A 27,715-nucleotide genomic window follows, 5' to 3' on the forward strand; every position below is an offset into this window, starting at 1 on the left:
TTGAGGGAACAAACAATCATCCAAGAAAAGGGCTGGAAACTGCGTGCTGAAAGTGAAAATTCAGAAATACGGGTGGGGGAGAGTATGAGAATCAGAGCAAAGTTTCTGCAAATTTACACCTACCTGAATCTTTGTATTCAATGGACCAGTTGACACTTGCCCCATGTGTTAGTTCTGCTGTGAAGGGAGAAGTATTAGGGGGAAGATCTGGATCAATGATGTTTATTGTATGAGGCTGTGGATCTCTCTGGCAGAAATCCATATTCCGAGGTTCTGGTACAGGGCCGTTGTCATTTACATCAGAGAGGGTCAGGAGAAGGGTTCCTGTACCAGTAGCAAGTGGAGAACCTAAAGGAAAAATATAGAAGTAATATCATATTACTATTTCATACAAATGAATCCCATTGCCTCTCATCAGCACAAACCCAATCTTATCCTGACGTTGCAGGTGTGTGTCCATCACTAGGCTCCAACCCACCTACGGCTCCTCCTGAACCACTAAAATCCCTGAGGCGTCTTTAATTATCATTGAGCTGGTTGGTCTCTGCCTTAGGTGGTAAAAGGTGCAACTAACTTTCCAACCAAGGAATAGATTGTTCTATTAAAAAGCATTTAATACCTTAGAAGAATGTGCTCCTTAGGAAAAAAAACTACATGAAATCAAACAGATATTTTCTCTGAGGCAAAGATGAGAAACAAGGATGGACAGGGAAACTAGAGGGATAAAAATGGGGGATAATGGCAAGGAATGGTGGCCTAGTGGCAAGAAGCTGCACTGCAATCCCAGAAGTGCGTGGTTCAAATCAACCAGCTGCTTTGTTAGAGAAGGAGGAACAATCTCCTCCTGTATGAGTCAGATCTGATTTGACGGTACACACACAAAAATAATAAAGTAAAATTTAATTTTTTAAATAAAGGGGGATAATGCCAACATATCAGGAGAGCAGGCAACTCATGAACAATATGTGTATGAATGGTTCAGTGAGAAAATAACTTGTATAAACTTTTCCCTCTAAAACATAATAAAAAGAAGAAAAAAGCCCACAATCTTTAATATAATAAAAGGAAACAAAAGCAGCACACTGGAAGGAATCACGCTTCATTACTGATGTTAAAAGCATGCACTTACAGCATGTTCTGTGTGGTAGAAAATGTCTTAAGAGTGCAGGCCGGGTGCTCATTAAAGGATGGTGAAACTTTGTCTTACATACTTTAGGCATGCTAGGAGGGGCTAGTCCTTGAAGAAAGACTTCATGCTCTGAAAAGTGGAGGGTCAGCGAAGGAGGGGAAGACCCTCAACAAGAGGAAATGACAGTGATTACATTGCCAAGAGTGTTGACTGTGAAGCCAAGCAGAGTCTGCTTATTATTTTCTCTTGGCAGTAGCCAGGAAATAAAAAAACGTATTGGGTTGGCAAAGTCTGCTGTTAGGGACCTCTCCCAAGTACTGAAGAGCAAAGGTATCACTCTGGAGACTAAGGTGCATCTGATACAAGCCATGGTCTTTGCAATCACTTGTTATGCATCAGACAGTTGGACAATGACTAGGAAGGATAGAAGGAGAATTGATGCCTTTGAGCCATGGTCTGGAGAAGAGTACTGAATGTACCATAGACTGCTAGGAAAACAAATAGATTCATCCTAGAAAGGGTCAAACCAGGGGACTGCTCCTTGAAGGCAAGGATTCTGAGGCTTTGTCTGACATACTCTGGACACACTGTAAGGAGAGACAGGTCCTTGGAGAGGGATATCATGCTTGGTAGGGTGGAGGAACAGCACAAGAGGGAAAGACCCTCTATGATTCAGTGACTAGGGTAATCAGGATGGGTGTGTCAGAGGCAGTGCGATTGGCACAGGATACAGCAGGGTTTAGGGCTGTTGTACATAGGGTCGCTATGAGTTGCAAGTGACTCGATGGCACATTAACAACCAAAAGAAGGAACTAAAAGGTGGGCAGAATAGCAAGTTAGAAAGAAGGGTGGGGCACAGAGGCACAAGCAGGGTCTCCTACCATCGTCAGTCGCTATAATGATAGCAGTGTACGTGCTGTTCTTCACATGTTCTAAGTTTTCTCTGTCCAACTCAGCCCGAGTAAAAATGGTCCCAGTATCAGGATTAATCTCCAACCAGTTAGCAGTGTCCCTCCAAATCCGATACCTACAAAGACACAAGTAATGGCTTAGAATAGAAATAAAAGGAAATATATAGCTGAGGAATGGTTTGCCTTTATGTATACATTTACTGTCAACTATCTGTTATGAAAAGCATCTGGAGGGGAGCTCTGGTGGCCTAGTGGTAAGGAGCTGCAACTACAATCCCAGAGGCGCATGGTTCGAATCCACCAGATGCTCTGCCGGGGAAGGAGGGGCAATCTCCTCCTGTACCAGTCAGATCTGATTTGACGGTACACTCACACAAAAATAATAAAATATAAACAAAAAAAGAAAGAAAGAAAGAAAGAAAAGCATCTGGACCTAAAGAAAACTTGCCAGAACAGCATATCAATTACCCAAACACCTTCCATATAGATTTACCCATTGTACATTTTGCCAAATTTGTTTTCTCTCTCTAGAAAGAGCCACAATTTCCTGTATTGCTGAATCACTTGAGATTAAGTTGCTGTATCATATTTTACTCAAATGGCTCCATCGGCACTGCTGGGTCATTTAACAGCTAGTTTTCAGATTCAGTATTTGGTTCACTGCTTCCAAATGGTACTTTACTTAGTTCTTCAAACTTTTGTTCTCAGTATTTCTTCTAAATTAGACTCTAAGTCTTGATTAGATGCTCTTTAACACAATCCGCTGCTTCATACCAAGCAGCAGCATATGCGTGTTTGACTGACTTTTGTAAAATAAACAGGTCTGAGAGCAAACAATCTATTTTTTTTAATGCTCCCACTCATCCTTCACCTAACGATTCCAGCAGCCATTGAAGAATAAGTTATATATTTTACCCTGTTCCCAAATGCACATTCACCCATCAGGAGCTGAAAGATGTTCATGCATCAGCCTTTCTTTGAACATTATGCTCTTTTAACTACAAAGGATCAAACTAACAACAGCATTATAAAAGATTAGATAGGAATTCTAGGAGGCAGTGAATTCATGCTAATGAGGAAAGAACAATTCAGAAAAGAAGGATGAGAATGGTTGCACAACTCAGAATATCATCAGGGTACCTTGAATTGTACCCACAGACATTGCTGAATTGGAATATGCTTTCCTGTGTAGATTCTCAATTTAGGAGACCAGCCCAGCCCCCAAATGGCAGTTCCTACAAGCATGGAAAACCTTCACACTTACGTTATCTTCTGCTCCATAAACTTGTCTGGATCCTGGGCGATGTAGGATGTGATTTCCTGGCCTACGCCAAAGTCTTCAGGTACTTCCACTCTCTTCACAGGAGGTATGAATATGGGAGCTTCATTCACATCTATCACGTCCACAGTCACTGTGGCGGTGGAGGTGCTCAAAATGACTGAAAAAGGGACCACATTCTCCACGGCCACATACAGAACGTACTGGTCCTTGGTCTCAAAATCCAAGCCCTAGTTGGGGGTGGGGGTGGGGGGGGAAAGCATTTCACAGTCTTTTTACCTAAGACAAGCACTAGGTGTTTAGATAACATTTATAATCAGCTGACTTTAATTAAGGCGGATCATTCTCCACATCGTCAGGCAGCGCTTCATTTTATAGACTGAAACACAGATACCTTGTTGGAGAGTTGGAGCTAATGAATGCCCATCATTTTATTTAAAGTGAGTATGTACGTGCGTGTGTGCATGCGTGTGCATGAAAGAGGATGAGTATACACACATGTACATGAAAGAGAACGAGTGCTCTAAAAAAAAAAAAAAAAGAAAGAAAGAACGAGAACGAGTGTGACAGTGAAAGAAAGTATATCCCCCGCTGGTTCTGTTTCTCTGAAAGATCCTAATACAGTTGAGATTATACCATCAAGTCTCAAATCTGGCTGCATTAACAAAAATTGACTTGGTCTTTTAAAAATTACCAGCGCCGGCGAGCTCTGGTGGCCTAGTGGCAAGAAGCTGCAACTGCAATCTCCAGAGGCGCACGGTTCCAATCCACCAGATGCTCTGCTGGAGAAGGAGGAACAATCTCCTCCTGTACCAGTCAGATCTGATTTGACGGTACACACAAAAAATAGTGAAATAAAAGAAATTTTAAAAAATTTGCTAAAAAGAAAAAAATATAAAAAAAAAAAATTACCAACGCCAATCTAACCCAACAATACAATCTAACCCAGGTTTTGTTTTTCAGTAGTAGAATTCTTTCCTTCTATGGGAATAATCTGAGTTTGAGTCCTAGACCATGCCACTTAAACACAGCCACCACCCCAACTGTCAGGAGAGGCTTGCATGTTGCTGTGATGCAGAAAGGCTTTGAGCGAGCTTTCAGACTAATTAAGGAGCCCTGGTCAGGTTAAATGTTGGGAGTGGCCTTTGGATTAACAGTGCAGCTCTCTATGGACTGTGCCACCAGAACTCCCTTACATATGGCAGTGCTGGTTATGTGACTGAGTGCTGGTCAAGACTGAGTCGTAGCTGACCATCCGGCGGGTCACCTGCAGGCTGTAAATCGCATGGAAGGAGACTGCCCATCTTTCTCCCTTTAAGCAACTAGTGAATTCAAACTATGTGTCTTTGGGTTAGCAGCCCAACTCTTTATCCACTAGGCTACCAGAGATCCCTTTACATATGGTAGGAATGCAAATTATTAGCTTCTTTCTTTTGTTAATGATCGGTAAGAACAAAAAATGTTAACATCAAATGTTTTCTCGAGTTAATTTATCCATAAAAAATCTGGTCACTTACTCAAAAGGAGGCCATCGTTCTGGGGGAACCCAGGAATCTGCTGTGTTTTGGCTAACTGATGTGAAAATAATCTTTCCATAATCCAGGTTTTCAATTTTTAAGGGCATCTTCTAAAAGCAGCCACATCTGCCTTGCTTTAAATACAATCTAGCAAAGTATCAGAGGAATCACTCTTGCTAATTTGCAAATGGATATGGGGGTGACATGAAAGAGAAGTAGTAAGTAAACGTTCTCCTGGGAAAACAGCCTATTAAAAATAACGGGGGGTTTTTTTCCCTTCAGTGTAGGACATGAAGAATCACCACATACACTACATGATCAATCAGAATCTGGAAAACCATTTCTCCCTCCTCCTACACCCTTGAAGTCCTAAGATATTAGGAGACATAGGAGTGGACATCAAGTTAACTGTCCATTTGTTCATCTGTCCAGGAGTCTTACAAACCTTAGCTGTTTTTAAAATGCCATCATTTGTGACTGGATCTGTGATGACAACAAATTGCTTCTCATTATCATTTAAGATGAAGTATTTGGCCTCCCATGCTGGAGTGTTGGGCACATCAGCATCAGTCACGTGTAGCCTGGTGATTTCAGCATCGACCTCATTCTCATGAACCATACCTTCGTACTGCAAAACAGAAGAAAACAAGAAAAAAAAATAAAATTTAAAAAAAAAAAGAAAACAAGGTAAATATTAAGTAGGAAGTAGTCATTTACGACAGTAGGATCAGGCCTTAGAGGCCTAAAGGAATCCTAGTTCATTATTCTTTCCTTCACGAAATTGTGCGTCATCCTTGCGCAGGGGCCATGCTAATCTTTTCTGTATTGTTCCAATTTTAGTATAAGTGCTGCTAAAGTGAGCACATCCTTCTTTATTCTAAGCTTTGAGCAGAAGAGATGAAGTTAGATGAGCTCTCCTAGGAGGAAGTGCTCACTCTACAAGCAAATCCTCTGTTCCTGGTGATGAAGAGCTGGTGATGGTAGTATCATCCTCTTAAGATTTCCAAGGCCCTGGCTGTGTAAGCCCCCTTGGCACACTATCAAGTGCAAGGTTTTGGTGTATCCTCATCGACAAACCATTCTCCATCAGCAGCAAGAGTAATCTTCTTATAAGAAAAGTCTTGGGCTGCTGCAGTCTCTAAAAACAACCCACAGAAGTCTGGCTATCTCAATCCTCTCATTGAGAACCGTATTTAGGATTAATTCTAAAATTCTGGTGTCAGCCTTAAGATCCTGCAGAAACTGACCTAATTTGCGTCTCTACCCTTTATTCAAACTGGCTGTTTTCCAGTTCCTATACAACAAGCTTCCTTTTTTTTTTAAATTTTTTTTACTTGTTGTGTGCTGTTGAATCGGATCCAACTTGCACAGGAGAATATTGTCCCTCTTTCTCCCACAGAACATCTGGTAGATTCGAATGGCATGCCTTTGGGATTGCAGTGCAGCTTATTGCCACTAGGCCACCAGAGCTCCCTAACAAACCTCCTTTTGATGCAGGGCATTTTGCACATGCTGATCCCTGTGATTAGAACATTCTTTCACTTTCCTGTTATCTCACCTATATTTGAGCCCATTTTTAAGTATGAGTGTAAATATAGCTCACTGGTTTTGGAAAGCATTCTTCTACTTAACGCAAGTAGGTGAGGGTGGCAGACACAGTTAACCACTTCCTATATCAATTTTTCCCTTTTTCACGAAATATATTGTTGATGACAACTGCCTACCTAAAATACATTTCCCAATTTTCCTGTAGATAGGAATTGCCAAAGAAATGCAAGTGCTACTTATAGACTGGGTATTCACAGAAGCATCTTTAAGAGGACTCAATTCAGTAGTTATGCCTTTTGTCCTTTCTTCATGGAGCACTGGCATAATGGCTGGCATAACCCAGCACCTTCTTATGCCTGCTTGAGTCTAAAGTTAATACTCAATAGATCATACGAGGTACAGAATAATTACCAGGGTTGGATCGAAGACGGGCGCGTTGTCGTTGGTGTCAGTGATTGTGATCACAGCAGTTGCTGTAGTGCTTAAACCAGTCCCTTGAAGATCAGTAGCTCTAACCACTAGGGTATACTGGGGGACACTCTGTAAAGAAAACACAGCTGAGTCAGGACCAAAAGTCACCTTGGACCCAGCCCATCTCCTAGAAACAGTTTATCTTCTCCTTGAATGTCATCCACCTGCTACCCAAACACAGACCCTCTGAACAGACATTAAGTAGTAGTAAATGGATTCCACAGAGCTTTTCATTGCCCAGGGGATTTGGCTTATCTACCTATGCCCTCACCACCCTCAGGATCCTCTTGACCCCTGACCTCTCGGTCCAGCCCAGTAGCGATCACACCAATAACTCCTGTGTCCCGGTTGATGCTGAACATTTTGTCATGAGGCAGTGCAGGCTCCTGGCTGTCGATAGTGTAATAGATGGCAGCATTGTAGGTGTTCACATCGTCATCTGCATCTGTGGCTGTGACTTGCATCACAGAGGTTCCTGGAAGTGTCAAAGGACAGAAAGACTGTTAAGTTTTACTCTGAGGTCTGATCAATACTGCTCAATCTCATTTTGTCCCAAAGGAAAGAGGGGCTTTGAGATAGTCCCATATCAGAGCTCTTTTTAATTCTCTAATTTCTAAAATTCATATCAAAGTGCTTTAAAGAATTCTGTCAGATAAACAAGTCTGGAAACTCAACGTTTCCAATAAATTTAGGTGGTAGAGGTGAGTAATCCTATGTGATTACAGGACAGTTACATTGAATAAATAGAATGTAAAAAGAAATACTCCAGAATTTTCTATAATTGGCTTCCTTGCTAGAGTTTAATTGGAGAGAACAATTAACTAAAACCATTTTCAGTATAGAAGAAAATATATATATGACTAACAAAGGACCCAGAAGCTCTAAACCTTAAGAATTTTTAAGACCCACTAGGGATAAACAAAAGTAAAACACAATACAAAAGAAATAAAAATAAAAGGACATAAAGTCATAAAAAAATGATACTCAAATGGTCACTGAACATTAGGAGTAAATGGGGAAATTAAAATCTCATAATTCACCAAGATACTTCTTGTTATTATATACTGTCAACTCAAAACCAACACTGAGCTGACTCTCTAGTAGGTTTTCAGAGATAGTAAATCTCACATCTTTCTCAATGGAGCAGCTGGTGGATTTGAACTGCCTGCCTTTGGTTGGCAGCACATCTCCTTACCATTAAGCCATCGGCTGCTATATGTAAATGGAAGCTAAGAAGTCTAACAATTAAATGATATCAAGCAAGAGATCTTGCTGGTAAGAGTATAAATTGGTTCAACCACTTTTTAAAGTGGTTTGGTGCCATCTTTAATAAAGCTGAACTCACACATAACCTACAACTGAACAAACTGTTCCTAGATACAAAGCCTGGAGAAATGCACATTTGTACCAGAAAATGTTTTTAGGATATTGTTTAAAATAGTAAGAAACCTAAACAGTCCCCTTTCTACCAATAGAACTTTTATACAAATATTTTAAAGGGCTTTTCATATGTATAAAAACCTGTTTTATACTATAAGACAATGATAATTAATGTCTTATGTACAGAAAAGCTAAATAACAGAGTAATTCAGAGAACCATATATACAGTATGATTCCATGAATTTCAACACTAAAAATAAGACAAAATCAACAGGGTATTATCTTGTAAACACTGACACAGTAAAAAAAAGAAAAAAAAGACATGATTACACATGTCAGGAATGGTTATCTTTGTGTGAAAAACTAAAGAATAGGATCAGGGTGGGTTACACAAGGGCTTCCAAAATAAGTTTATCCACATAAAGACCTGGCCTCAATCTGTATGTACAAAACTTTTCCCCCTGGGATTTCAATTCATTATTGGGAATACCTGGTACTGCGTTTTCCATGACAGACCCTTCAAAGACCTCCTTGGTGAATATAGGTTTATTGTCGTTCTGATCTGTCACGGTAATCACGATCTCCATTGGGTCTTCAACTGCCTCTCCATTTGAAGACACCGCGTGAGACAGGAGCTGTAAAAGCCAACGGTGAGTTACTTGGACTCTGACCACGAAGAGGAGGGAAGAGGAGAGTCTGATGAGAGAAGAGTGGATGCTCAGAACAACTGACTTCCATTCTGGCCCACTCTCCAAGGTACAAGTGTAACCATTCCCAGCAGGGAGCATGTGTGCTGCTCTGGTTGAAGGTATGACACTGCCTGAAGCAGGCTTGAGAACCTCTGAGCTCCCATTTCTCTCAGAAGCTGAGGACTGGGGAGTTAAGTGTAAGAACCTCATAGTGCCAACTTCCTCCCCCAGCCCCCCAATCTAGTCATTCCAGTCTAGTGTTTCCCAGACTTTTCATCTGGAATCAATACATTGTGTACCAGCTTCTCTAAGTTCTTGCTGCTACCAAATCCTAGAAATGGCTTTTGCTCTCCACTGCCAGAATACTTTGAAGCTAGAATGGTGAGACTTCATCTCACATACTTGTTATCAGATGTTATTATCTGAAGCGGTTTGTGATAGGAAGGCATCATGTTCAGTGAAGTCAGTGAAAAACAGGAAGACCTTGAATGTGATAGACTGACACAAGAACTGTAACAATAGACTCAGACAGAGGAGAAATTGTTAGGATGACCCAGGAAGAAGCAGTGTCTGGTCCTTATGAGCTAGAAACGTTAGAAATAAGTCAGTGGAACCTACGACAGAATCATGAGCAATTCCTTCAGTTCAGAGACTTCCAGTCCCATCAAAAGACTGACATGTTGGGTCTAAACTGCATTCTCTTAAATACATGTGGCACGAAAACACTCTTTTCTCCTAAACAGGAAAAGATAAAAAAAATCCAAAATCCCTGAGATTCTCTTGTCATTTCACCTAATCAACAGATCAAGTAAGCTCCTGAAAGGATCAATGCATCCCATCTAGGGATTCAAAATGGAGAGAGTATGCCGGTGATGTTCAAGAATTTCTTCACCTGAATAAACAATGTTGCCACGTTTTATCTGAGGCAAGAGCATGTGTTTTAAGAACTCCCTGCTTCCTAGATTGTGCTTGAAGCAAAAGCCTCTACCTGCTTTTTCCCCTCTAGGAAAAAAAAAAAAAAAAAAGAAAAATGGAGAGAGTAAAATTCTGGGAAGAATAAAAAAACACTTTCTTTTTGAGGATGCTACTCATCATTTACAAGCTCCAAATATTTACTTACAGTGTAATTTGAAATTTCTTCTCTATCCAGAGGCTGTGTCACCATCAGCCATCCAGATTTTCTTTCAATTATAAACACACCAACAGGAGGTCTGTCAGCTCCTTGACCAGTGATGCTGTAGAAAACCTCAATTTCTTTTTCCCTGCTGGATCTGATCTGAAGCAAAAATAGAAAAGAGGAATTAGCAAGAAAGGATACTGACATTGGGTCTTTAAATTAGCTCCTCAGTCCTTCTTAATTAAATCCCCACCCCAAGATACAGGAAATTTCCCTACCCGAACCACGTTTTTAGGAAATGGGCCCTTTTCATTTTCTGGGCAATTGATAGGTGGAATAACCCAGTCTCTCTTCTGTCGTCGGAGGCCCCCACGGTGGAAGTTGGGGAACACGATCTCTTCTGTCTGAGGTCCAGAGAAAGAGACCTAAAAAGGAGATAGAAAATGAAAGGAGATTATTCAGGAGAGATACTATCGGCAGACAACAGGCCAATCTCGAAGTCAACATCTTTCTGAAAGCAATGTATGATTTTAAATTAGTAACATATTCTCTTGACAATGAAAAATTATATATATAATTTCCAAAATGAGCAACAAAAACTAAATCCATATTCCTCTGCCATATAATCAAGACTATGTTATCTTTTAATCCTTTTGAGAGTCCATTCACTCTCTTATTGTTGGAATTGACTCACAGCTGACCCTCTAGAGAGTTTTCTAACCTTCTAATGAGTTTTAGTGAGGTTGTAAATTTGTATAGGAGATAGTCTTCTTCTTTTTTTTTTTTTTTAATTTTTTTTTATTTAAATTTTATTATTTTTGTGTGCGTGTACCGTCAAATCAGATCTGACTGGTACAGGAGGAGATTGTCCCTCCTTCCCCGGCAGAGCATCTGGTGGATTCGAGTCCTTCTTTCTAAATTGGACCAGCTGTTGGGTTTGAGCCACCTGCCTCTGGGTTGGCAGCACAACTCCTTACCCATTAGGCTACCAAAAATCACTATGCATGTCTTATTATTTAAGTCATAAGGTTGATGTTATTTTAAGTCATTTCAAGCCTACATTTTTAATGGTAACATTATACGCTAATGATTTAGCATCATATATTTATTCAATAATTGGACATTTATAGGTTTGCTTTCCCTTCCTCTGTTTTTCCTAGGGCTATAGGTTGTTCTGAAAGCATAGTCATCTATCAGTCAAAGCTATGTTTTGCAAATTGGTATAAAGAACTTGTTTGCAATCAATATAGATTACTTCGTCTCATTTTGTCATTACATCTATATGGTTTCCATTTGTTTTAACAGAAGCTTTTGGGACAGCAACCAAAAACACCCTTCTGTATTGAGTATTTTTTTATGTGCAATAAAGATAACATTATGCACACACAGGGAAATAAGATAGTTGAAAATACCTTCCAAATTGTTTAAGTGTTTAAAAGTGATTTGTGGTAAAGTGGTAAATGTCCCAGATGATATAATTTCATTTCCAATTCTCCCATATAGAATCCTCATTCACAATCACTGATCACTGCTTGCGAAGCTCAATTAAAATCCAATTTCCTGGCATTGTTTATTTGATTCAAGATATGACGAGAACCCTTCGCTAATTCTACAGAAGAGTCACCCCCACACACTCCTATATACACACTCTTTTACAGAGAAGCAGCACAATCTAGGGTCAAAGGCAGGCTCTGAACCCAGGCTTCTGGCTTTGTGTCCTCGCTGCAGCACCCCCATATCCTGGACAAGTTGCCCAGACTCTTTGTATCAAAGTTTCCTAAATATCCAAAATGGTGCTAATATTAGTAGCAACCTCAGAGGGTTCTGATGTTAAATAAAAGCAGAACAGAGCATGACACACAGAAAACCTCAATAAATGAAAATAATGAAGATGATGGCTGGGTTGGTAGGAAAACACTGAGTTATGCTGTTTAAAAAACCCAAAACTGCGTTTGATTTCAAAACAGATCAAAGTAATAAACTGACCATCAACACTGTACCCTCGTTTTGCAATGACCATCTTCGTACATTTAGGCTGTGCAGTTTGCCATATGGAAGAGGAGGAAGTCAAAGGGATTCCTTATAGATTTGAGAATATTTTCAGAACATAATCATAAACACTATGTTGGCAAGACTTTAAAATTAGTATAAAAATTAGTATAAAATTTATAAAGTATAAAGTATAAAAATTAAAGGGCCTCATACCTAAATATATTAAATGTGGGTTCACTCCTCAGGGGAAAAAAAATAAAAATACCAGAGTGAAAGAGCCTCTGGTTCTCAACTAGAGGTGATTTTTGTTCACAGGAGGTATCTGGAAAAGTATATGGAAGCACTTATGATTGTCATAACTAGGGAACTTCCTGGTGGCATCTGGTGAGTGAAAGGTCAAGGTTAGGTCTAGTAAGATAGTTTCTCATATGAATTAAGGCAGTCTAGTTTTCTGTCCCTTCTAACAATCACAGGACTAGAAATAAACCAACTTGAACCTCAAAACCAGCTGTGGTAATTTGTCATCTATCATTCAATATCCATTCCTCCTTTTAGAAAAAATGGTTCCCTATGTGTGTTTTTAAGCACTGTGCTCAGCAGTGTTCCTGTGGTGGTGATTGTGACCCTCCAGCTATGGAGGCAGTAAATCACACGGGAAATTGCCTAGGCTTCCCAGTGGAGCAGTTGATGGAATTGAACTGTGTTTAGTGCATCTTCTTACCATTAGGCCAACAATGGATTATTTAGTGTGGTTTTTGTGATTACAATCTAATTTAATCCCATGGCTGCATAGAACTATGCAAATACAAGATACCTGTGGCACAGAAAGGAGACTACATGACTTGATATGGTACATTGGCACCGTTAGGTGGGATCATTAAAATAAGATATGTACCATCAACAAACGAATGGCTAGAGAAGCTGTGGTATATTCGCACAATGGAATACTATGCTGCATTAAAAAACAAGGAACTCATGCAATATTATTCAAAATGGTTGACTCTGGAGAACATTATGCTGAGTGAAATATCCCAGTCACAAAAGGACAAATATTACATGATGCCACTGTTGTAGAATGGGACTGTCCTTGGGGTTAGGGAGACACTGAGTAAGATGGGTTCAACAATGTATACTGCACTGAAGCAGAGGAGGGAGAGAACCGTCTAAAAGAGAGATGTAACTGGGTATTTCTGTCATCACAGGAGACTAGAGCGAGGGCTGCATGGTGGAGGGAACCTGGGGGAGGGTTTGTAAAACAATGAAAGAATCTTTTCTTTTACTTTTCCATAATTTTTGGACTCATGTACTTATAACTTGTTAGTCAAATTTGTGTCTTCTAGGTTGCAACACCCCCATGATACATCTTCAAGGATATGTACATGTACAGCCAAGCACAATCAATAAGAGTGCATCTGAATTCCAAAATCAATCTCCATAATAGTCTATGTGTTTCCTACTGCCAAAGGGGCCCTTTAGAGTAGTGAGAGAAGATCTTCACCCTGAAACCCACAGCGTCCCTTTTCAGCAGGAAGTAGCTAAGAGAATACGCCGTCCCCTTTTCCTTATGACTCAGGGTGAAGTCTCTCTCAGGGAGGAGTGATAGGGAATGGCAAAGGATACACTGACAAAGAAGATTAATCAGAACTGGCTTTGACAAGCACTGTGGCATTTGGACAAGAACAAACTGGGAGGAGGGTAGAGAGAATAGTGCAACAATGAATGAGTGGAAGCCCAAAATCTCTGTAAATGTTTATGAAAATTAATAAAATATAATTATAGAGAAAAAAAAAAGATATGTAGAACACTAAGGTGGGATTGGTCAGTATAAGTCATTTAAGTCCCATAAAACTTAAATTGAGGCACTAGAGAGGCAGAAAATACCATCTAGAAAGAAGAGAGGACCCTTCGGACTTGAGATCCCTGTGCTAAAATTTCCTCAGAGTAGAAAGAGTGCAAGATCCTGAAACAACAGCAGTTGATACGGCGGAAGCAGAGATGGCAGCACCAGGAGACCAGAGTGAGGCAGAGTTGTGGGCTCCCTGAGACAGCATGAAAATGCCAAAGGCCTTCTTGCTCAGCAGAGAGAGGGATTTCAGGTTCTTCTTGGGAAGCGAAACCTGCTAAGTAAGAGAGTCCACTTCAAAGGTGAGCACTTTTGGACCCAGGCTTTCTGGGTGGAACAGGGTATCCTGAAGGAGCTTCTAAATACTTGCCTGAGCAGAATAGAGGCCAAAGCTGTAAGAACAAGGGCCAGGGAGGGAGGCCTGCCTATTGATGAGGCTGAGAAGATGTTAATAAAACCCCATAATCTTGAGTCAATTCCATAAGCTCTATGTGGTCCCTGCAACAAATTAGCAAACCCAGTAGAGAAGTACTGTGTGCTTTGGGAGGTATCTAGTACTGGTAGGACGAGGCTTGGAGAATTGAGGATGGAGTTATGACTGATTTCACAAAGATCTGCTTGGAGCTGATGTTGCAATTGATGAGGATTCTTCCTCCTAATCAATTTATTGGAAGTCTATGCTCTCTTCCAGCTAACTGTAGACACAGGACTAAGTCTTCTGGGCAAATATAAACAAAAGAAATGCTTGAAATTCCATAACAGCTTTTTGAAAAGTAGATAGTACTTTTTTTTTTGGGGGGGGGGATACTTTTTTGTGCTTCTCCCCTTTCCTCCTTCTTGTCATCTAGGATTAAAATACAATGATCCAGCACCATTTTGGATCATGAGGTATCCTCAAGCATGGAAGCCATGTGCTGAGAATGGTAGAGTAAGAAGCCTAATTTATTACCTTTGGACATCCTTAACTTAAACAAAACAAAACAAACAAAAAAACCAAAACAAACAAACAAAAAAAAACCCCCACACAACTCTTGCTTAAATCACTACAATTTGGGATTTTTTTTTAAATAGTATCTACTTGACCCTATCCTGATAAGCAGACAGAGAGGCAAAGTGGGAAGAGAAACTAGAAGGATCAAGGTCAAAGACCTTTCAGATATGAACGGCTGCTGTACACAGCTGCCCAACAAGAACTCACTGTACTCAGATTCTCACATTAATGACAATGTCAGTCAGAAACTTGGGTTGGGGAGTATGCTAACATAGCTTTACCAAATTGCTCATTTTCCATGTCTATTTACTCCAGGGAAAGTTGTATCAAGAATCTTTCAGGAGAAAAATAAGAGCCAGCGTGAAAAGCTTTTAGCACTCACAATATATTCTACATGTCCAAGGCAGTGAACAAACTACAACTGGAATGGCCCCCTGAGAAGCATTCTGACAAGACGTACTAGGGAAGAAAGATGTCACTATCCATAGAAACACTATAGAAACTGGGAAGGCTTTGGCTAGCAACTCTCTTTAAACTGCCTCCTCCAAAACCTAGGAGGATATACATCTTCCCTTTTATGACCCATCCAGTCCATCCATCCGCCCATTCTACATTTACTGGGATCCTGCTCTATTTCAGGCCTGGGTCCTGGCACTATGAATACAAGGGAAGACTCTCGTGGAGGTCAGAGTCCAAAGGGACAAAAATAGCTTCCTGCTGGCTTTCTCCTTCTTTGTCAGGATTCTCTCTTAAGAATCAGCCCTGTCATTTATTCTTCCTCCAGCAAGAGCATAAAAACAGTTAGTAGTTTACTGAACATTTAACATGTATTCAATTGAGCACTGTTCTAAGCATTTCAGATTATTCATTCATCAAGTCCTACGTTATACATTTTCAAGTAATACCTTCCAGATGTATTCAATTGTCTGGCTTATATTTTATAGATGAAGAACCTGAAGCATAAACAGTTTGAGGAGTTTGCTTCAGGTAGTAAATATCAGGGAAGCACTTGCACAATTACCCAATGTTCTTACAGAATCTATGGCAATAAAGGGTTCTATCACCGTTACCAAAAAGAAATTAATGAATAATTAACAGCAAAAATAATTCTATTACGCTAACGATTCTTGACGATGGGAGCAATATAATTCTATCTGAGGCATTTGGAAAGTGCCTGGAGACAATTTTTTGGTTGTCATAACAGTGGCCTTTAGCAGACAAGAGATGCTGCCGAACATCCTCTAGTGCTCAGGACTCCCTTCTCCCATACACAGATCAAGAATTATCTGGCCTAAAACACACCAGTAGTACGTCTGACTAGACCGCACACTAAAAGTTCCAAGAAACTCTCAAACATACATGATGCTGATGGTGGTGATGGCGGCGGTGCCGGTGGCGTTCAGCAGTCTTCAGCGTCACTTTGGCGGAAAACTTTTTATGGGAGGAGTCCCAGGCCTGGACATGAAAGCTGGTCTCTGGCGTATGAAGTTGGAGTGGCCGTGTGACTGTAACCACACCATCTGGGCCCACTCTGAATCGGGTGTCATCAGCATAATAGACTGTTCTTGGTCGGCCAGTACATGCTTCAAAACTCACTGAGGGACAAAAATCAGAATGATTAGGATTAAAGATGAAAACATGCTTCTTCAGAAAAAGGGAACTTGATTCACCCACCAAAATTCAGGCTCACATAAAATAAGCACAAAACACAAAAGAAAACAACCTAAAACCTGTTGTCAGAACAGTGGAAATTTGAAGGGTTGGCATCATTATATTTCTTATCATTTATTGAGTGATTGGTTAACAGAACTTTTCCCAATGCCTTGCAAGGTGATAACTATTCTGCCTATAAAATATCTACTCTTTCAGTAAGAACAAAAAGCACTAAAAGGCTCTCTTCTAATATGAAAACTGCTAAAATATCTGAAACAGGATACTTACAGAATACAGAAATCAGAGAACCCAGGTATAGTAAGATGCCAGGATAGTCTACATTTAAAGAAACAGCTTACGTAGTTAATAGATGGCAGGTCATAATAGAGGTGCATGTATGCATGTATGAAACATGTATGGAATTTGGAATCAGACTGTCTGAGTTCAAATCCCAGTTTTGCCACTTGATAGTTGTGTGACTTTTGGTAAATGATTTAATCTTGCTGTTTCCACTTCACTCATCTCTAGAAGAGAGAGCAATTTGGCACTACTGTGGGACAGATGGATAGACTATACAAAGCCAATTATTTAGCTTATTTAAAGGAATTATATGAGAGTGACAGGCGGTGGGAAGTGGAGTTTGGGGAATGATGTTGTATGGTAAGGGCAGGTCACTTGAGTATGCAGGAATCTAAGGGGAGACCTGACTCAGGGGGCTTTCAAGTAAAAAGTACAGTCAACAAATTAATTATCTCAAGTTGGACTATTTTCTTCCTTAATCTCTCCTATGGAATTGCTTTCCCCCCTACATTTTCTGTTATTTTTAAGAAACAAAACAAAACCTTGCTTTATGCCTATTTACAGGCTAGACACTTCTATCTCTACATTCTTAAGGATCAGGTTTCTGCCAAAAACCCTAAGGCCAGGCTGTGGTTCTCATTTCTTCCACTAGGGGCCACCCTTGTAAACTGTAAATCCAATTGTCTTGCTTCAGGACAGTAGGTGCAATTATCTCCTTCCCTTTTATTTTTCCAAGGCAGAAGGATAATGTGACAATGTTGTTACAAGACTTAAAAGTATGTACAGGAACATACAATCACGCTTATGAACTGAAAAGGGATCAAGTACTCCATTTCAAAGATAAAGAAACTGAAGGTCAGAGGTTAAGAAGCGTGCCCCCAAAATTCCATAACCAGTAGACAGCAGAGTTGAGACTGGTGCATTGGCACTTAACGTGAGTTATTTCAATTTATGAATGACTCCTTCCCTGGGAAACTGAATCCAACCAGGAGCCTAATGTGGCGGGATGGGAGTATCACCAGGACTGTGGAGAGAAATTAGCACTCAAAGCGGAGCACTGCCTAGTTCCTACCCAACTCAAAATCTTGAGGGTAAAATACATATTTGCTACCTCTCAAATGCCCTTCTACCCCTGGTTCTGTTAGATATAGATAAATTGAATGGTTTAAAACCCCTCCTAGAAATATCAAGGCACTTCCTAGTAACTGTTCCCTGTAGAAATAATGAGGCAAAGAGATTGTGTCTGGAGTTTATTCCTATACACAAAAAACAAAAGGTGCCCTCATTTGCCAATATGAACACCTTCCTGAAGTCACCCCAAATCTAGCCAGTAAAAACCGAGGCCAGCAAGATCAGACTTGCTAAGGGTGGTGGCCTAAAAAAGAAAAAAAAAAGTGCTTTTGCAAATAACTTGATGCATGGCACTTGCTTTGGGGCAAGCTCATCTTAATAGGAGCAAAGCCCTGCCCTGTAAGAAATGATAGAGGGACAGACAGCCCCAACCTGAATTTCCAGGTGCTCATTAAAACCCATTATGTTTCTTGTGTGCAACCTGATCCTCTGGGCTGATAAATCAGAAATGATAGGAAAGGCAGGAGATGTCTGGCTCCAGGAAGCTTATTTTAATCACGATGAGAGCTGGGCAAAGACTCTGAGCCAATATGAATCCTAAAGCCAGACAGCTAGTTAGTTAGCTAGCTAACTCACTCACTCACTCATTACCATCGATTCATAGGTGACCTCTTCTATCACACAGGAGGAAACTGTCCATCTTTCTCCTGGTGAGCAGCTGGTGGGTTCAAACCATATGCCTTTGAGTTGGTAGTTCAAATATGGACACTAGAAGATTGGGGACTAAATATTCTTTAACTCAGCATTTCCTAGACCAGTTAGTCCCATATACACTGAACATGTAGATAGGAGAGGCTAATCCTTGGAGAAGGACATCATGTTTGGAAAGGTAGAGGGACAGCAAAGGAGAAGGCAGCCCTCGAGCAGGCAGAGTGACACAGTGACCGCAGCAATAGGCTTGAGTGTGTCGGAGATTGTGAGGATGGCACAGGATAGGACAGGGTTCAGATCTGTTGTTCATAGTGTGGCATTTAGTTGTACTTTACTCAACAGCACCTAACAACAAACCAGTTAATTTTGTCTAAAATCCAAATCTCAATGATGAGAGTCAAGAACTTTTAGATCCTCTATAGATAAATCTTGCCACTACAATACTATCATTAGCACCAATACTATAAATATGTAGAGGATACTATATACTATGGCTTAGTGGCAAGAGTTGTGCAAGTGGGAGAAAGATGGGCCATCTCTTCCCTGCTGAGGGTCAGCTGTGAAGGAGTCAGTTCTGACTCACCAGTACGCAACAACTAAGTGTTAAAAACAGTCCGAAGGACTTTACAAACAAACCACTTAATCTCACATCCTTTGAGGCTAGCAGCACAAGTGGTGCAGTGGTTAAAACAGAAAGGTTAGTTGTTCAAACTGCTCCACAGGAAAAAGATGTGGCAATTTTAGTCTGAAAAGCCTTCCAGGTTCAGAACCTTATGGGGCAGTTCTACTCTGTCCTTTAGGGTTGCTGTGAGTCGGAATTGACTTGATGGCAATGGGTTGGGTTGGGTTTTTAAGAGGGTCATACTCTGTTTCCCCACATAATCCAAATCCTTGCATCATGCTCACCATGGCCATCTCCTCATGTAGCCTCACAGCCAGCCACTCTGTGGAGGAAGCATTGTTAGCCCTCTTTTCCTTTCCTAAGTGACATGCAAGGAGCTCTGGTGTTTTAGTGTTAAGGAATAGTGCTGCCAACTCAAAGGTGTATGGTTCAAATCCATCTAGTGCTCTGCAGGACAAAGATGGGCTGGCTCTCTCCTCCAATACAGTTTACTCCCTCTGAAACACCACTGGAGGATCAGCTATGGCTCAGATCCAGCTCCACAGTAACAAGAAGTGACATGCAGGAAAGTCTAGATCTGACTAACCCCATGGGTGAGCACGTTCCACCGTGGCATACTGTTTAAATGCATGTAAATGGGGACTGTTGTCAGCTATAGTATCATTAAGGAAATAGAAAAATAAAACCCAGAAAAAGAAATCCCAAAAACATACGGAATTCTACACAGTATAGCTCTTAGGACTAACTGACTGGAAGAGGTGAAGAGAAGATTTTAAGAACGGTAGCTAGGGGAGGGATGAGAGACAGCTGGTTTTACAAGTTTTGGGGACTGTTTTATTCATTAATTGTTGCATATTTTCCTTCCTCCCTCCCTCTCCTTTCCCCCACCCCCAATCCACTCTGCAATGCACCTCTTGCTCCAGATTGTTGTCATACTTAGGGGTTTTTTAAATACATTTCCTTTATACAACTTTGTTATATATTGCCAGTTATAGTAAGAATGAATTGCCTTTGCAATGATGATAAGTAGTAAGAATGAACTACTGTGGGTTTGGGGGTGTTTTTTTAATGGGTTACAGAAGTACAAGTTTCCATTCAACCTACTGTGGCCCATTTTCTAGCCTGTTTGCCAGAAAGAGACAGATAACTGAAGTTCAAATAAAAGTGAAACTCATGGAAGTTCATGGAAGCCTTTGGTGAAGGGGCCAACTTCAAGAACTCAGCAGCATTTTTTGCTTTGAATTGTAATCATGCCATGGAACAGTCGGCCTGCTTTAAGGATTCTGCTTCTCCCACCCCCACTGAAGCCTTGGAATGTGAGTGGGTAGGAACAAGGCTGTCTCAAAACCCTGCTATGAAAGCCAGCTAACCATAGCTGAGTTTATTTGGTAACTATCTCTTAAAAGCAACTAGAATTAAAAGCAGTGTTTTCTCCAAGTCAGACACAAAGGGCGTTTTACGGGTGTATCCCTCCCTTCAGAATACATTTCCAACAGTGGACAGCAAGGACTCCAGCACTTAGCTTCATTTCAAGGACCATTTGAATTTGAGCAACTAGGCATCAGGATGAGAAAATTACATCATCAGAGAGTATTACAAGGTTCTGGTGATTCTGCCATTGTTAACTCCCAAACCAAGAACTATGGCTTCTAACAGACACTGAAAATAAAAGAAGTTTAACGTGATGATGGGTGAAGAAAATCTTAAACAACCCCATGTGGCTAAGCAGGAATTTTTCTTTCTGCTTGTTAAATGTACTGTTTTTAACATCAACCACAAATATTTAACTTTCCACAGATCCCATGGTCTTTAAAAAATTTCTTCTCAGGTTGATTATTTTCTTAGATAAATAACTGACATGTTTTCAACTGAAATTACTAAACATTCTGAGTTTAGTGAGAATACACTGTGGGAAGATGAAGCAATTGAGATACTCAACAATGTTCCAGACATTTAAATCCATTTGGGTTGTAAATATTGGTGTCGAAGGCCCTCTATGAGGTGGACTGATTCAGTGACTGGGATAACTGGGATGGGAGTGTCAGAGACAGTGCGATTGGCACAGGACAGAGCAGAGTTTAGGGCTGTTGTACATAGGGTCGCTATGAGTCGGCACATAACAACAACAACAATTGTACATGTCTATTTGCTACCAGAGGAAACTCCGGTGGCTTAGTGATAAGAAATTTTGCTACCAATATAAAGGCATGTTGTTCAAATCTATCAGCTGCTCCTTGGGGGAAAGGCGGGCAATCTCCTCTTATGCAATTTACTGTCTCTAACAATAAAACTCAAACAACCTTAATTATAATTTAAAAACAAATAAAATAAGCAACTAAAAAATTTAAAAAACAAACCTGCTGGAGAGTCAGCTATGAGCAAGTTCTGACTTGATGGTCAGAGTAACATTTGCTACTGAAAAATATTGACAGTAACTGCAACAGAAAAGTCGTATCATCCCTTAGTGTTCGAATCGTTACCACACTCTGTTGCTAGCCAAAATGGTTTGATTCCATTCAAAGGTACCTCAAAAGGAAATATGGCTACCTACTTCAGAACTCAGCCCCTGAAAACCCCAGGGCTCGGCTCTGCTATTTGAGATCACCATAAGCCTCAATTGGATGACAACTAGTTAGTTACTTCTGAGTGGCTAAGGAATCGCCCCTGCGGCCACCAAACCACTCACGGTAACCTCATGCACGAAAGAATGAAATGCTGTGCGATGCAGTGCTCTGGCTGAGTGAGCTGCTAACCTTATAGATAGGAGCCCTGTGACCTATGGATTTCATATCCTTACACCAGGCAGGGGTTTTGTTCTGTTGTAAAGTCAGAACCACCATGTCACAACAGGCTCAACATCACCTAACAGAAGTTTCACAAATGTGGACGCTGAGACTCAGAGAGGTAAAGGGACTTGAGCAAGTCACACAGCTCAAGCTGTTAAGTGACAAGGCCTATGGTCTGATGCCACCATCAGGACTTAACTACCAGGCAGCCAGTCTGTCTCATGACTTGAAAGGAAAATTTCAGTTTGGTAAGTTTGAGAGATATAATACATGGATGGATGCCAAGAAGTTATCTCACAGAAAATGGACCACAAAAGACAGAGGAAAGTCGCTAAAATCGTATAAACAGCAAACATTCACTCTCCTGCCTTCTTTTCACGCACGCTCACTTCTTGAACACTGGCCTCAGTTATCCAGTTCCAGGTCTCAAAAGACATGTTTTAGATTTCAGATTCAAGAATGTTCCACTTTAGGTTACCAGGCTGTATAAGTTGGAGTTCCTCTTATCAGCCACCTTTAACCCCAAACATTTTTCTGGGAAAGACAAACCAGCAGCTTGGAATATCATATGACAAGAGTACAACTCCCAGTGTGTGTCCACAAGTCCACAAGATGTGCTTCAGGGGCATCTCGCTCAGGCACCCACAACCCTTCAACCTCCCTGTTTGAAAGGCAGATCCCACGGGATCCCAGGGATGGGATGTTTATTTGTGTGAAACTTATAAAAATCTTTCTCCCAATCTCCCAAAATATCCTTGTCCAGAACAAATTCTATATGGTCTCTGTCTTCATTAACGTAAACCCTGAAAGGAGAGGTCAACAGAAATGTTTGGCCAGCAAATAAGCTAAGCCTACTTCATTTTGTTTCCATCAGCACAGACTGGAGTGGTGAACAGGAAATCAGAGAGGTTAAAGATTAAGGGAAAATTAGCTCAGGCCCATTTACCCTTGCAAAGGGGGAGGAAAGTAAACAAGGATAAAGGGGTAATCCATCACCCTTGGTTTTTGTCCCTTTATTTTAAGGTCACTCATGCAAGTCTCAGTCTTCTGGGAATGCATTTTCCTTTCCAATCATGTTCTTGTTGCGTTTTTTGCTGGTTTTGTTCTGTGACAACAAAGATGATGGTGATGAAAATCTGTCCAGCAAAATTGTCCTAAATGGTATTTTCGAGCAATTAAAAGCCAAAGCCAATGGAAAAAATAACTGCAGTTTTATATATTTGTGTCAAATTGAACTGGGTTAAAACATAACAAAGGGAGCTCTTGTGGCCTAGTAGGTGAGGAATTGCACTGCCAACTCTAAAGCTCAAATCTATCAGGTGCTCAGAAGGAGAAAAATGGGTAATGTCCTCTGGATGTGATTTACAGCCTCTGCAAACTTGGAGGGTCAGCCGTGAGTTAGTTCTGACTCAACAACACACAGCAACAACAAACGTAACAGAATTTGTCCTAGTTTAACACCATTTTTAACTGGGCCATTCAGCAGCAGAAGTTACATTCACCATGTACTCCAAGTACCATTGTTATCAACTTTCTATCAGCCCAGATACACACTCTAGCAATAATTCCCCCATTTCCCCCTCCAAGTCCCCAGTGGCCTAATTCTTTGCATCTCTATAAATTTGCCTATTTCACTTAAATGGGATAATGTCTTGGTTGTCCGGCTTATTTTGCTTTGCATGTTTTTGTTTGTTCAAATTTCTTTTCTTTTATTATTATTTGTGTGTGTGCATGTACCATCAAATCAGATCTGAATGGTACAGGAGGAAATTGTCCCTCCTTCTTCGGCAGAGCATCTGATGGATTTGAACCACACAACTCTGGGACTGCAATGCAGCTTCTTGCCACTAGGCCACCAGAGCTCACCGCTTAGCATGTTTTTGAGGTGCATGTGGTAGCATATAATTGAACTTCATTTCTTTGTATGGTCTAATAATATTCCATAAATTTTGCTTATCCATCCATCTGTTGGTGAATCTACACTGAACACTGCACTGGAGCAGTATTATGTTTGAGTCTCTACTTTCTTTTGGGTATTTATGTTGTTATTTACACGTGGTATGATCAGAAATGACTCACAGCTACCCTCCAGGAGGTTTTCAGAGGCAGAAATCACAAGGGAGGAGACTATCTTTCTCCCATGGAGCAGCTGGTGGATTTCAACCACCTGCATTTAGATTGGTAGCCCAACTCTTTATCTCGTAGGCCACTAGAGCTCCTAATCAACAACTTGGGGGGGGGTATTTTTAAAATTTCTCTATACATCAAATATCTCCTTTGTCCCTCATGTGCTTATAATGGCCATTTGTATATTTTCTTTGGAGAAATGCTTCAAGTTCTTGCCCAGTTGGGTTGTATGTCTTCTTGTTGAGGTAGACAAGTTATTTCCTCTTTCCCTGAGCTTTAGAGTCTCTATTCTATAAAACGGAGACATCACAACTCCTTCAGTGACTGGTTCGATGATTCTTTTCTTTATTCAACAAATATTCATGAAGGCTTTACTCTTTTCTAGACATCATCCTAAGGACCTGGGGACCTTAGCAATGAAGCAAACAAGGACCTTGCCCTCTGTGAGCTTACATTTCACTGGAAAAGAGCTAACTAAACAATAACTCAATGTATATCAGACATGAGAAGTATACTGGATTAAAATTAAGCAGGTTAAGGGGTCCTGGGACTGTGCTAAAAACTTTTGGTAACATTCAGAGGTGAAAGTGGCTGTTTCATATAGCACAATTAGAGAAGGCCCCCCCATAATGGGCTTTTGTGTATCCAACAAAGGCGTGAACCACATGGCAACATAGGGTTCCATGCCTACCCAAGCACTATGTGCCAGGCTTTGCTCTAATTCTGAAGATCCAGCCACAAACACAGCCAGGAAAGATCCCTACCCCCTTGAGGTCAAAAACTAATGGATCTATAGTAACACTGGTGCACAAGTTCCACACAGGTTTAGTTCCTGCCACTTTCTTCTAGAACAAGGCACAAAAAGAAAACTCCATTTGAAATAACTTTTTTCCTAGACCTTTGGAGTACCAGATAAACTTCCCGTACTTGCTGAGAAGACTTGATGTGATTTGGGCAGAAAAGCCTGAGGAGGCCGCTCAAGCCGGAAGACGCTTGGTCTGAATTGTTTAGAGTGGGCACTAACTGGCAAAGTTATTTGGGGGGGGGGAACAGTAGGGGGAGCTCTAACTAGGTGCTGGCAGTAACATTTGGATACAGACGCAGGTGGGGAGGGGCCTTCTACCATAGGGAGGGTTTCCTCAAAGAACAGGGAGAATGGGGAGACCTTCTGGTTTCTATAACAAATTAGAGGCATTTTCTTGTTCCAGCTTATGGTTACCTGCTAAAACAGACACCTCACCCCACCTGCCTAAATACAGAGGTGATAATTGATCATTTCCCAGGGGTACTATCCTGGAAACATTCCTGTGGCAACATTAGGCAACTACAGGAACTGTTTGCCTATTGATTAGAAAGAACAGGCTCCCTCCCACACCAAGTTATAAGCCTACTTTCCCTTTCTGTTGCATTCCCCAGGCAAGGGAGGGTCCCTTGTTTCAAAGCAGCAGAACTCCTTCCCCACTTCTGTTGACTCCCCAGGGAAGGGGCTGCTGAAAGGCCTGAGGGGATGGAAGAACGGCTGTGTCCTTGGCTTTCAGACTTGGCTGGGACTCCACTCATTGCCACTTGCCACTGAATCTGACTCATAGCTGACCCTCCAGGGAGTTTCCAGAGGCTGTAAATTACACAGGAGACTGCCCATCTTTCTTTCAAGGAGTAGCTGGTAGAGTCGAACCACCTGCCTTTGGGTTGGCTGCGTAACTCTTTACTCACTAGACATGAGAACTCCCAGACTAACTCAATCCAAAACTCCAGGACAGACAGAGCCCAACCACTTACCCTAGAGCTGAGAGAGCCTACAGGACATTGCAGAACTGTCCCATAGGACTCTCAAGGCCTTCCGTACTCTTTATGGAAGCCATATCTTTTCTCACAAGAGTGGATGGTGAGTTTAAATCACTGGCCTTAACGACGTGCTTAATCATCGTGCCACCAGGGCTCCTTGGTGGACGCAGGTATTTGCAAAGGCCTACCACCTCACACATATCATCACAGAAACTAAGGAAAGACTTATTTCTGCCTTGGTTTATAAGTAACAGATCAAAGATGTGAAATGACTCTCCCAGGGCCAAAGAGCTGATATGTGGCAGAGCCGGGATTCAAATTTAAGTTCCACTGACCCCAAAGCCCACGCTCCTGGAGTCTTGCTTTGTCCCCACAGCTGGCCTTCAAGGTTCTGTGCCTGCCTATTCCCTACCTTTGTCTCAGTCAGGACACAACACTTCCCTTCCCTTCCCCCTCTGCTGTCAGGTCTTAACATGACCATAGAAAACACACAAGCCCCACATTCCTCAGTTGCATTCTGTTAAGCTTTGAGACTACCCATGTCTATTTTTCCTTCAAGGACCTGTGCCTACTCCATTTCAAAATACACACACCCTTGTGTATGCTAAAGAAATAAGTTATGAAACAGGGGACAGAACCATTTTACTCATAATAGCAAAAATGTCTACTAACTAATGAATGAAATACAGAAAATTCCAAACAATGGAAAATTATTCCACAATAAACCATAAAAATTAATGAAACAATACGTTACAAACATAGAAGAGACTTAAAAGTTAATATAACAAGAAGACAGCATAAGTTAATATAACAAGAAGACAGCATAAGACCCATAGATTCGATAGTTCCATTCATATAATATCCCAAACTGGCAAATCCATAGAGACTGAAAGTGGACTGACTGGTAGCCAGGCACAGAGAGTCAAGAGATTGGAGAGGTTTCTTTTTGGAGAGATGAAAATGTTTTGAAAAGGATTGTAGCAATGGATACATTCTAAATTCTAAAGTCATTAAATTTTATACTTTATATATTCATGGTCCCATCCACACAGGGAAACCACTTTTTTTTTTGCAGGCGTTTGGAAGGAGGGTACAACTTTTAACTCATGTTGTGTGTCTGTCAGATATGGTCTACACAGCTTTTGGAATTCTCCTGTCCTTTATCCCTTTATGTTCCCTGTAACTTGTAAAATCAAGAGGCCAGACACTACTATTGTTAAAGGATTTTATAATTTTTCTTCTGCTTATTTATCTACTTTTTTTTAAAAAAATCAACCTACATATAGTTATTATACCATCATAAAACATGATCTAAACCCTCAGCAATAAAATGGAATGTACAATCATCTAAGATACAACTATTGGCCTCTAATAGTCTGCAATAAAAGGGAATGATAGAAACCAAAAATTCAGGAGAGAAACTAGTCGTTAGGATAAACAGCCCATGAAACCCACAGCCTCTTCTACCTGAGAACAACTGCATCTGACTCACAAGCCACTCACCAAGCAGAGATCCAACAGAAGATTCTAGTTAGAATGGGATAAAAACATATATTCTATTTCTAAGAGAAAGAAAGTAGATTCTTGGTTTTAGGAAATTGAGGTAGCCTGCCTATCACTAGGCAGGAAGGACCTTTTTGAAGTGATGAATGTATTCCAAAAGTGAGGTGATGCTTTACATGTTGGGCTGTTATATTAAAGGTAAATAGTTCAAATCCACCAATGGCTCTGGAGAAGAAATGAAGAGTCTGCTCCCTTAAGGATTTACAATCTTGGAATCACAACAGAGGGTT

General features: G+C 40.8%; 1 protein-coding gene across 1 annotated transcript in view; it reads right to left on the reverse strand.

Moving 5' to 3' along the window:
• CDH1 (cadherin 1, type 1, E-cadherin (epithelial)) overlaps positions 1–27,715 on the reverse strand; it is a 72,850-nt gene that overhangs the window by 5,557 nt on the left and 39,578 nt on the right. Inside the window, exons 3-12 of the mRNA XM_006878663.1 lie at positions 16,227–16,462; positions 10,320–10,466; positions 10,045–10,200; positions 8,726–8,870; positions 7,155–7,330; positions 6,796–6,924; positions 5,282–5,464; positions 3,305–3,549; positions 2,011–2,156; positions 124–348 (exon numbers count right to left, since the gene is read on the reverse strand). Coding sequence (XP_006878725.1) covers positions 124–348; positions 2,011–2,156; positions 3,305–3,549; positions 5,282–5,464; positions 6,796–6,924; positions 7,155–7,330; positions 8,726–8,870; positions 10,045–10,200; positions 10,320–10,466; positions 16,227–16,462 — 1,788 coding nt within the window. The remainder of the gene's footprint in view (positions 1–123; positions 349–2,010; positions 2,157–3,304; positions 3,550–5,281; positions 5,465–6,795; positions 6,925–7,154; positions 7,331–8,725; positions 8,871–10,044; positions 10,201–10,319; positions 10,467–16,226; positions 16,463–27,715) is intronic.

The sequence above is a fragment of the Elephantulus edwardii genome, unplaced genomic scaffold (assembly GCF_000299155.1).
Source record: "Elephantulus edwardii isolate Elephantulus edwardi_28Jun2011 unplaced genomic scaffold, EleEdw1.0 scaffold00001, whole genome shotgun sequence".
In the NCBI taxonomy this organism is placed as follows: Eukaryota; Metazoa; Chordata; class Mammalia; order Macroscelidea; family Macroscelididae; genus Elephantulus; species Elephantulus edwardii.